This window comes from Takifugu flavidus, chromosome 5, assembly GCF_003711565.1.
Source record: "Takifugu flavidus isolate HTHZ2018 chromosome 5, ASM371156v2, whole genome shotgun sequence".
In the NCBI taxonomy this organism is placed as follows: Eukaryota; Metazoa; Chordata; class Actinopteri; order Tetraodontiformes; family Tetraodontidae; genus Takifugu; species Takifugu flavidus.
In genome coordinates, this window is record NC_079524.1 from 8,014,692 (window position 1) to 8,026,892 (window position 12,201).

General features: G+C 48.0%; 1 protein-coding gene across 1 annotated transcript in view; it reads left to right on the top strand.

Annotated features, from left to right (window-relative positions):
- The first annotated feature begins 1,489 nt into the window (after nucleotides 1-1,489).
- Nucleotides 1,490-12,201, top strand: part of grid2 (glutamate receptor, ionotropic, delta 2) — a 263,655-nt gene continuing 252,943 nt past the window's right edge. The window contains exon 1 of the mRNA XM_057032330.1: nucleotides 1,490-2,456. Within this exon, the coding sequence (XP_056888310.1) occupies nucleotides 2,369-2,456 (88 nt within the window). The 5' untranslated portion in view covers nucleotides 1,490-2,368. The remainder of the gene's footprint in view (nucleotides 2,457-12,201) is intronic.

Sequence of the window (12,201 nt, forward strand, 5' to 3'; positions counted from 1 at the left end):
GCTGGGCAAAGAGAGAGCGTCAAAGTTGTGTTTCCGAAATGGTCCTGGAACGCCACATGGGTATTTTAGGGATGAAGCGGCGGCCATTTTTCTGACAGATAATCTCATAAGACTCTATTGTGAAAGCAGCCTCATCCCCCAAGGAGGACGGGTAAGTGTTAGTTGAACTATTGAAGAGAGTGTTGGGAAAGGTAGCTCTGATGTGGAGCTTCCAGATGAATGGAAGCCCCTCCCCTCCCCCCAGAACGTCCAGATGGGGAGAGGAAAGAGTGTTAAACTTTAGCAGTGTTTAGCTAAATGGGGCGTGGCTACATCTGATTGGATTAAAAAGATCTGAGGGTTGAAACACTTTAGGAAAAAAAAAAAATTGTGTGCACCTGGATTTATATATGGTACACATTCTGGGAAAGCCGTCATCTGCTCCCAGTGCAGGCCTGATAGAGGGATTATGAGGGAGGATCAATCTGCAGCCAACACAAACTGTGTGATACAAGTGGAGGTCCCGGTGTCGGCGGCCCATCTGTTACCAGATATTCTGCTCTGACTTCCAGACAAAAAAAAGTCGGCTGTGCAGCAGCCTCGGCTCGTTCCCATTTGCTTGCGATTCCGATATGCATGAAACACCCGTTATTGATTTAATCGACATCTAAATTTGCACTATGGATGTTTCCTGAATGGATCCTTTATGGCCTCAGAAGGTTCTGTCCATAAATCGGTACAGCTGCAGATATTCACGCACGTATCGTTAAACTTTCTGCCACTTCCAGATATTTTATGTGTCCAAAAAAAGATTTTAGCCTTGTTTATGGGCCTTTTCCATGACCCCTGCTGTGCCTGATCCCCCTCAGCTCTCCGTCTGGTCCCTCCTCTCAGTCCCAATTGTTGGAGCAACAGTGGATCGATGCCTTCAGACCAGAGCGGCTTCCACATCACCGGTATCGCTGTCAGTTTAATATCCACTTCCTTGAATACGTACGCAACAGCCAGTCCAGTAGCCCGAGGCTCTCGCCACTCCTAATCCCTAATCCAAGGTCTGGGGCAGATTAAGTGCGACCGCAGCCTTCCAGGGAGGAAGAGGAGGATAATGGTTGGGAAATGGTGGCGGGGGGGATGGGGGGGCACGAGCTGACTTGGAGTTTGATTGATGATATGATTCAATAATTGGCATTGGTAGTAAAACGGGGTTCTTGTTGCTTCCCTCCACCTGGCAGGAGCAGGTGAAAGATCTCCAGGATGTCTGAAATGTCCGCACCAAGGCCATCATCTCTCCTCTCTCATCCACCTGCCCCCCCCCTCCCCCCCCCACCCTCCTCCGCCCTCCCGGGCACGTCTCTCCTTCTCCAGGTAACTCCAGACAGTCGGTGCGCGTCCGGCCGCCGACTGCTGCCGCTCCTAGTTGCTGCCTGTTTTCTGGCCTTTCCTCCTCTTTCTCTCCTCCCTTCCCTCCCTCCCCCCTCCCTCCCACCGGACGCGGCGCACATCCTCCTCACCAGCCACCGTGCGTGCCGTGGTTGACGCGAGTACCCGCGCACGCCGCACCGTGTCGTGGCGCGCACACTCGCTCATAATGATTTTCTCTTCAAATCGCTCCCAGCCCGCATTTTCTCCAGCCTGACGCGGAAAAGAGAACCGGACGCGCAGCTCCCTCCCGTCGCGGGCGCCAGTGTTGTCTTAAACCCGGCTTTCCTCGGGGAAACTAGAGAGATTACGGAATAAGGTATCCTTCCACGGTGATGCCATGTGCCAGGCGTTTTCATCATTTGGCATCCGCGAAGCAAAAAAGTCGGGGTGCTCGTCCTGCGTGTCCGGCGCCGGTGAGAGCCAGAAAGGGGCCAAGTGAAGAGGGGAAAAAAAGCTTCTGATGAAGATGGAAGTTTTGGCCGCTGGCTGGGTCCACTGAGGCTGCCGCTGCTGTTGGTTCGGTGATTGGTGCAGGACGGAAAACTGCGTCGCAGGGTCTGAGAGGCTCTGAATCACGGGTCATTAAAGCGGGACCGACTTTTCAAGATAACGAGGTTTGCCCTCACGTCATCGAATGGTTAAAGATTGATTCGGTAAATGAGCGAGCAGCTCATCCAGCCCCTCAGCTCCCCTGAACGCAGCAGCGTTTTGGTTGCGGCGCCTCCAGAATATGATTTAATGTTGGGATTTCAACAGGGTGCCAGTCCGAGTCTGCTCCTCTGCTGCGTTTTCCGCGAGCGTCACATCAACACAAGATCTCCATGCAAACACTGAGGGGAATTTCCTTGACCGCCCGGCTGATGGACTAAAACAGCGGCTTCGCTTCTCGGGATTTAAGTCTGTCGGCTCTCTCCCAGGGAGCCGTGGTTTATCTAGTGTTGAGGGTGGGGAAATATCCCTGGACAACATGAAAGTTACACCCGCTTTGGTGCTCGTTGCCGTCTTTTTGAGCCAGGAGTGGAAGTCTGCGCTCTCGGATTCAATCATCCACATTGGTGAGTTACTGCGCTTTTCCTCTCGCCGTTCGCGGCTACAATGAGGCTCTCTGTGCGCCTCCGATGGAGCAGACCGAATTTATCAGCCTCTGTACGTGCAATCCATAGCACCACGGGTCAGTTTGAAGCCCGCTGCTATTCGGATATCTTTGATTTAAGCGTATTCATAGATTGAATTTATGGCACGTCGACTTTTTTTTAGACAAATGTTGCAAAAAAAGAACCAAATCAATGAATCTTTTTATAGACATGGGATCCAATCAAGTTTTTTCCATCCTTATCTGACACCACGGGCTTTAAAGTCGTTAATCCTCGCTCGTTAATGTAACTATTAATTGATTAAAAGGCACCGAAGCAAACGAGTGGAAGGTTTTCCTAGAATATTCGCTGGTGGGCCTGCGTAATAATGGCTGTGTTCGCCCCCTAAAAAAGACCCAAACCACCCTCCTCCCCCTGAAAAAACCACAAAACAGGTGGTTGAGGATGGCGTGATGTTGCACTGCATTAGGGCAGCAGTAAAATTCCTACTTGTGGGTCCTCTGAGGCACAACGGCATCACCACCTCCGATGGTGAACCACTGCAGGAGGGACGAGAGGCGTTTAAGTCCCGACGTCTTTTCCACTTTCCACCACCACCGGCAAAATGTGGCACTGTTGTGTTGAGTGGGATTTCGACACCGGGGACAATTCTTTTAGGCAGTGTAGCAGTGCCTCCGGCTCGCGAGGGAGGGAGGGAGGGAGGGAGAGGAAGACAGAGGGAGAGACTTGCAGGATGACAAGAGGACGCGAGGTGGTGGTGGGCCCCCATTATCATCGCACAGCTCGGTGCCCTCCAATTGCTTGAACACACACATACTTCTATCCTTTTGAGGACTTACCATCATTCTCATTACCCATCAACAAATGCCTGACCCTAACCCGAACCTTCAAACAGCCCTTTGAATTCCTGAGAGATGGACCAGATGTCCTCATTTTTCAAAAATGTCCTCACTTTGCTAGTGAAATACATATGTCACTATTCCTTGTGGCATTTACAAGAACACACACACACACACACTCTCTCACCAGCAGAAGAAAGATGAGTACCCGTCTGTGGCGGAGAGCTATTAGGACACATTATCCACGTGGCCATATTTCAGCAGACGAGCGCTCACACATGCACGGTCTGCAAAGCATGTCCTCGAACACTCCGCGTTAGGAGTGTTTGAGGGAGGCGCGTCCACTTTGAACCACCCAGGCCGCAGCGGACCGTTTCCCAGAGCAGTCACCAATTTGGTAGCAACCTAGACGCAATTAGTCAGCTGCTGGCTCCACCGGCGGCCTTCTCTGGGCTCTCAACCAACATAATCTTTCATATCAATAACGGCAGCACGGCTCATTGACTGACATTTCAGGAAGCCAAGTAAGTCATGTTAATGTGTACATTTATAGACAGGCGACGGATTCGCATATCAATGACATCAGGCCATCAGTTGAAAGAGTCGTGTCTCTAGTTTTTGTTTTGCCAAATGAAACAGGAAAGTTCATGGAATAAGCTTTACACATGAAAAGAGCCCCATTGAGCATTCTGGGGTTTGAAGCCGTGGCTGCAGCCCTTTGGGAGCAGCACTGTCGCAGAAACCACGTCTCTCTCAGCAAAACGCTCTGCACGTTGACACGCACGGCTTGGCAAAGCTACAGCATCGACTCCGTGCACGGCGGACATGCACGGGAGTGTAACCAGTGTGTTGTTGACGTCATGTAGCCTCCGCTACCCTAGTAGTCTCTGCCTGTATTGGGCCATTCCTGGTTAACCTGCGAGGCCACAGACCTGCGAGGCCACAACGGTGGTCAACAGTGAGCTAGCACATTAGCGAACCAGTAATTAAACTGCATCTGGTTTACTGTTGTATGCTCTACCTGTTTTCCTCCTGTTGTCTGTGCACCTTTTTACATGCAACACCTGATACCCAAGTCAGGTTTTTCATCTGGAGTTGATCAATCCGGTCTGGCTACCTCCACCTTTAAGGACTTCCATTTCAGTTGAGCTAACATGTTTACATGCACATTTTAATGTACAGTTTTAGTCTCACTGCTGCAGTAACAAGTCTTTTAGGTGTGATGTGAACCTGACTGCTTCAAAAACTAAACTTGCAGCATGTTGTGCTTCCCTTCCTAATTTGTTGCTTCTTTTAGGTCTCTAAAACGTACTGACTCACTGAAACCTCATGATTAAGTGATTTTATTGAACCGCCAATGATGTCATCATAACTTGTTGAATGTGGGATATTCGTGGTCTCATGAAGAAACTGCTTCTCAGTTTTTCTGGTCAACTCCCCTGTGGTCCCGTTGAAAGCAGGTCAAGTTGGGCCAACTGGGACTAAATTGCATTCCAGACCACAGACCTAAAATCAGCCACGAGCCCTGTAAGTTTGACTAATGACATCATTAGTGCTTGACTATATTAAGGCTTTTAATATTCGGATTTATTTTAAAGTCTCAGCTTTTAATGACCCTTTGTTATCTTTTTCAAGTCTCCAGCTGTCTAACACAAACCACAGGAATATGGTATATTAGGAACTCCATCACCCTCCATTAAGCTAGCAGCTATTCAGAGCTGCTACAAACACGGCCACGAGGTAGCGCTTATCTGTAAACCTTCACTTTGTTGGTTGTGAGAAGTTGATTTTTGGATGATTGGAGTGATTTTTTTTTCCTTTGTACTCCATATATTTAAATCAGAATGTCATTTCCTTGCTAGCAGCAATCCCTTTAACATGCAAGCCAATGTAACGGCCCCCCAGGGGGAGACGGGGCTTCTTCCCCCTCAGTCTCCGGCCTGTCTTCTCTAACTCTGGACTTTGGGAATATTGACGGATGATCCGCTCTATAGATGTGATGCACTGATGCACTTCCCCGAGTGGTTTGCACATCACAAATTCAGCATTTAGCTCGGCTGTTTTCCCTGTAGAACAGTCACCAACCCCACCCACCCACCTGCCAATCACCCCCCCTTCAAATCCTACAGGGCTGACCCACACGCACATCATATCAACTTAGAACAGCGTGAGGAAAAAGTCCGACGCCAGCAGGCACGTCAGACTGACATTTCAGAAGTAATCTCTCTTTAATCTCTTTGTTGCTGCTAAAGGTGGAATGAGGGAAGCGGGGGCGAGAGGGAAACGTATATCAAAGGTGGAAATGACTGAAGTGTCCAATCGAGGGGGGACGGAGTGAAGACGGGTTCTTGTGTTGTCAGCATTGGACATTTGTTTAATAGCGCTTTCATACGAATGAGGTGCTTTTATTTCAGTGATGGCTTTAATGGCAGGCCGACATGCAGGCGACAGATCACCTGACTGGTGCCGATCAAACTCAGGGAGGACATGGAAATTGATCCGGAGTTGACATCCCTGCTGCGTGTTTGATGTGCGGTAGCGCTTGAGCATGTTATCGAGGTCAAAGACAAATTCCATCCAAGTGGGGCTTTAAAACCGGATAAACAATCCCAATTGCCTTCCCTCTTCAGGGGCAGATGATTATGCAAAGTGAGTGATTTTATTTCATTTTTTTCCCCCAAATTCCTTGACGTGTACGGAGCCACCCGCCACCGGGAGCGAGGATTTTCCTCTGCACCGATTTTTGTAAAACATTGGCCAGTCTCTGCATCGATTTATCAGCCTAACCAATTAAGGCGCCTCACTCCAGTCCAGGCATTAAATGTGATTTAGGTGCAGGGGAGCTGGCACCACTCCTTCTCTCCTTTTTTTCTAACGTTCACCACGAAGGAGGAAGTCTTTCCGTGCGTGTGCTGGGGCCCTCTCTGCGCCATGCGCTGCATCACAATGCTGTCCAGAAGGGACTACTTTGTATGGACGGACATGTGTGTTTGAGAAAGACAGACGTTCCGGCGGAGGAAGACGGCGTGGAAGTGGAGGCAGTCATGTGATCTGGGCTGCGTGTCCCGGTCTCTGATTCCTAAGATCAAGTCCTAATCATGCGCGGCTCTTCAGCGCACTCGTTTTTCTTCCTGGAGCCCATTCGCAGACCTCTCTGACACCCACCCTGCATTATTGGGTTGAGCTGGTAACGATCCATCCAAATCCATCCGTGCTCGCTCCAGTTTCTTTTCATTTTCATTTATTTTTTCTGTCTGAAGTCACCGGTATTATTCCGTCTTCTGCTCTGATTAATGCGTCAGGGTTGTTTCCAGAATCGCTCTTGTAAGTTATGATGAAAGGGGAGATTTACACTATTAATCCTTCATTTGTGGACGCTTCATTCATCAGCAGCCAATTTTGAGTTGAGGTTCCGTCCAAAAACCTGGTGGACGAACGTAGCCGGGACCGGACGACCCCCGAGGAGGCTTCCACGCTGCTCTTGCTCTCTTCTTCAGCCTTCAAACGTCCACCTGCGGGTTTCAGGCAGGTTCTGTGAAATCCGGATCTTTTACTCATGAATTTCTTTGCGCCGCCGTTAGATTCCAAGAAAAGAGAACACGAGGTAACGAGGGGAATAATTACTACTGTGCAGCGGCAGAATTTGCCAGAAGTTTTCCTCTTTTACACGTGGAGACTAAAACGAGAGCGCGCCGCCCGGTCGGGTTCTTGGTGGTTGCTATTCTGGTCTTTTCCCACAGAGGAGGATTGCTAAACATCTCTCTATTGTGAATGGCTGCTGTTGTCTCTTTCTCCCCTTTGGGCTTCACACCTGTCATCTATGCTTCCTCTTTTGAACCCTCGGCGCCGGCGTGCTCAGGAGCGCACGCACACTTAAACCGGCCGCGTACATTAAACACCTTACATCTGTGGCTTAGGTATCTATAAGTGTTGACAGTTGTTGTCTGGAGATATCACGCAGCACATTTAGATGAACACTGAATCGTGCGCATGTGTGTGTGTGTGTTTGATGGTGTGTGTGTGTGTGTGTGATGGTATGATTTAGTGACGTGCAAACTGGGGGAATAGATTGTGTTTATTCACGTGAAACCTGATGGTTGTGCATCCTCTCGTGAAGGGAAGAGACAGAAGGCGGCTCTGAAGTCAGCAGTCGGCTACTGATGCACAACCCAGAATCAGGCCGCAAATGCAGAGAAGAGTGTGTGTGTGCACAAGGGTGTGTGTGTGTGTTTCTGAAGTTGAGGGGGACTGACAGGTAGCAGCGAGAGTTATGATCGCTTGTCTGAGGTTGGCTGCAGGTGTAGGTGAGCAGAAAGCTCTGTTGAATGGGCGCCTCATCCAGGCTCAACCCACCAGATGGCCTGAGAAGGCCGTGCACGGCAGCGCTTGTTCCTGGATGATTGTATTGTTAGGTTTTACTTGTCCGGTTGACACGCGCGTTATGTCATCCGAGGCCAAGACCCTACATGTCCCTTTAGCTCCTTCCTCGCTCAAACAGCACCGTACGTGTGCTGCACACCGGCGCCGCGGGAACATTAGCTAAAGCAGCACTTATAGACCCAACGTGCATAAAATCGGTCAGATATCAAAAATTTAAAAGCACACTCTGTACTGTAGCTGCGTGCGCTGGAGTTACTCAACCAGGTCATACAGTTGGAAACAGACACGTTTCCGTAGCCCAGTTAAATCTGTCGGTAAATCAAGAGAAAATCCACATTCTTGTGAGAGAGGAAGTCGTTTCGGGATGATGATGGGATCTGTTTCATCCCACCGGATCTCCAACAGCATCAAATTTTAATACATTTTCATATTTGGACTGCCCAATGCATTCTGGGAGAGTGACGTAAATTGGTTGCGCTCGAGCCTCAGCCGAGAACAAAAGACAAGGAGACTACAGCAAACGCTCTTTTATGTTCTTTTATCTTTGAATAGTGGATTTACTGGACTAATGACGCGTCATGCTGCCTTTGGTTGTGATTTCCAATCTAAAAGCAACAAAGGCAGCAAAGTTGGCCTTTGTTAGGAGATGAGAAGAGGAAGGCTGAATGTGAGAGAGTCTGTGGAGAAACCAAACTTCCCAAAGACCCCCACATTGTTCACTGCACATTTGGGTTGCATGTGAGGCGTCCCGGCGACCAAACGGCTCAGTGGCAGAATAGGGAAACAAGTGTTGGTATGTTGCGTTAAAAAATCCCAAAACAGGGTTGTCTCAAACTGCAAAAGCCCTAAAACTACAGAAGCCACCCCAGGAAAGGCAGGAAGTGTGCACGACCGGAGCAGCGCAGAGTCAGAATGGAAGCGTCCACAAGGACTGAAAACACTGCTGAACACATGTAGATGTTCCAGGGTTCCCTTTAAAAACACGTTTTCATCAATTCCATGTCAAATTCCATCTTTGTTGGTTGGAGCTGGGACCAGAGACTGGCCCGAGGCCCTCCGTCACCCTCTTTTATTCCTGCTCATCACCAGAGTCTTTATGGCTTTGCTCTCAATTCCAGGGACACTTCTCTCTCCAGTGGAGATGATGAGTTACTGTTACTTGGGTTGATGACAACTCTTTCAGTTTCTGGAAGTGCCATAAAGCCTTACCAGCAGCAGCAATTCAATAATGAGTTCTGTCCAAAATCAGTGTTCTTTATGGTACGCAGCCATAGTCTGGTGACTTTGACTTATGGCTATGAGCGGAAATGAAAACCTTTTTTATCGTTGCCTTGCTTGTTTATGCTAACAGCTAATGCAGCCAGAATGCTATAGACAGACAGCAGTTGTGTTGTCTAATGCATTAATAATGTTACACTATGAATAACAGTCTTTGTATTTTCATAATTAATGACCACACATGTTAAACATGTACGCAACCCTTTTGTTCTTGCTTTTAACATCATGTCCTCAGTCAGTGTTTAATTTGGGTACGAATGGCCGAGTCATCTCAAATATCTGCGATAACAGCATCTCCATTTAAAACCACCTGTCACCCCCTAATTAAAGCTTTGGAACTGTTAAATGTGTTTAAATTTACCCTTTACCTTTTTGATATTGGCTCCTTCTCCTCCACCTTTGTGGGGAAGTCACTTCCTTTCTCAGTCACATGACCTGTCACCTGATCACCACAGTTGAATATGTAGATGCGGCTGAGGGGCTAAATGGGCTGAGCGCAAGCTAGGGTTCAGGGTTTGTGACACTCGTGTCAACATGGGTTCTTGTGAGCGAACATGAAACGTTCTGGCCGCTGCTCACAGCTTCCAGGGTCCGTTTGAGGGCTGGGAACTAGTTCTAACTGGGTTAAAGGTCAGGTTAGGGTGAGGGGCTGATAAAGTGTGTGTGAGAGACAGAACCTGCACATCCGAGCACCCGCTGCTGTGAATGGAGGAGATATCAAGCTGAAAATGTAAAAGGAGCTAAAAGCAGAGGCCCGCTGTGAAGACTGCAGCAAAAATATCACGTCAAAATGGATGAATGCCGTATAAGGACATTTACACCCACATATGCTGCATGTAAAATACGTTGTAAAATGTTAAACACACAGACGCGGTGTTTTTAATCTAATGTGCTGCGTATGAGTACTGTTCGTCCCACTTCCTGCTCTTTTTACCCATTTAATTCTTCGGTGGAAACACATTCCAGTGCGTGTGGGTGTGTGTCATTATGCATTTTCAATAGATCAGTTCGCTGGCAGCTCCTTTCTCACCTTTTTTAAATGACAACAAAACATTAAATTCCTCCAATTGTATGTTGGTTCTGTTCCATTCGGTGCAACACACAGAGTCCAGCGCGCGCCAGCACCAAGCGTTTATCGGTTCCTCGCGGGAGAGCCGAGAGTCTCACATTTGTGTTCGACGCTGCAGCCCGCCGTCATTAGCTGTACATAGCAACATGCTCCACGCTCCCTAATTATGTCGCACCTTAGCTGCTAATTTGCACAGTATTTCCACACATTCAGGAGTTAACTCCAGCAGAAAGGATGAAAAGTCAGACTTGTGAAAATGATGTCTTTTAGGTATCACACACGCTAATTTCCTTGTACCGTTTGGCACAGTGACAATAAAGTTTTCCGATTCCGAACCCAGAGAAATGTGGTGAATGTATTACATCTAGGAAAGTCCTCACAAAGATAGAAGTAGGAGGGTGTCTGCGTGTGTTTTCTTCTACTTGCAAGCAAAAGTGAGGACATTTTTGGGACACAAGGACATTTTGGCTGGTCGTCACAAATTCAGAGGCCTGTTTAAGGAGTTAAGACAGGTTAGGGTTCGGGGTTCGGGTTTAGTTTGGATGCTCAGGGTGAGGGTAGGAAGCTGTGGAATGTATAATGTCTATGAAAGACAGATATGAAGATGTGCTTGAGTGTGTGCGCCCCTTTATTTAACCCCGACTGCCACCCCTGTTGGCACTTTTTCCCTGTTGTTCTGTGTTATCTGGAGATGTCAGAATAAGATGCAAGGGGCCGTGACTAAATGTCAATATCTGACCAGCTCAGGAAGAGAAAAGGCTTGACACTGGCACGCCTTTATACGCAGCTTCTGTCAGCTTTTGTAGACCATCAATCCACGAAGGATGATGGTAATATCTCTCCTCATGTGTTCCTTCGCTGATTTATCCCATTCGGGGTCACAGAGAGGGTGCTGGAGCCTATCCCAGCTGCATATGAGTGACGGTACACCCTGATTGAGTCGCCAGCCCATCCAGGGCCCCACGTCAGCATTCGGGTGTGCGATATCTTGCTCGAGGGCACCTCGGCATTACGGTCTCAGTAGTATCTCCTACACCTCCCAAGTTTTGTCCGCATGTGGGTTTGAACCATTAGTTCTCCGCTCCCCAGCCCAGTCCCTTACAGTTTGAGCAAGCACCACCCATGAAGGTAATATTTGATATTAAAAAATGTAGTAATTATTGTAGAGAAGTTCAGATATAGACCAACTTATGTTGTTCTGTTGACTTCTGCCACAATGCTAATGACTCAGCTGGACCAGGTGGGCTAAAATGACTGAAAATTGATTATCCTCTGTGGAAACATGTTTTATGTCACTTTACTTCAGCGTGCTGCTGTTTAGCTCATCGGTTGGAGAGCTGTGTAACGTTAAATTAGTTTGTTTATGTGCAGAGGTGTACATCTTCAGACTGTTCTGAATATATGGTAAAGGCACCAGCATTCTGGGACAGTGAGGATTAAACCGACCTGGGCTGAAGAACCTTATATAGCTAAACATTCCGCTCTTTTCTTCCATAACTGATCAGAAGTGCACTTCCTTTAGGCAGTATTGGTACCATTAACCAGTTACGGTGTGTTATTGATCACGAGAACCCGTCTAACCTCAGTCAACCTGGGTCCGTGTGTGCAACCTTATTCTCACCCCACCTTTCCCAACAAACAACCAGCCTGTGTTTTACCATCATCTTAACCTTTTCTCATTCACGGTCACTGCTGTTTTCTTAGTCCATGTCCTTTGTTTTCTCATTACTGGTAATTATCTCCCCCTCTCTACTCTATTTTTAACCATTGAATGCCCCCCTTCCCCCCCTGGTGTTCCTCCTCCTCTGTTTGCCCCTATTTTCCTCTCTTGTCATCTCATCTTTTTTGTGTTCTACACCTAATTCTTAATGTCTAGAGCACCATCAGTGGGGGGGTGGTTAACATGTTGATTATCACTGTTGGGAAAAGTGCAACATGCTGTTTGCTTCGTCTAACACAATTGGCAACACCTCAGAATCCTGCCCAAATGTGCCCATCCACATCCACTGTTGGCTCTGTTTATTCTCTCAGCCTTAAATAATTCAACACCACCACCGCGAACCTGCTAACACGAACGTGATTACGACAGCTAATTGCTAACGCTACACAGCCCCGTTTTTGTCCCTGTTCCAGGGGCATT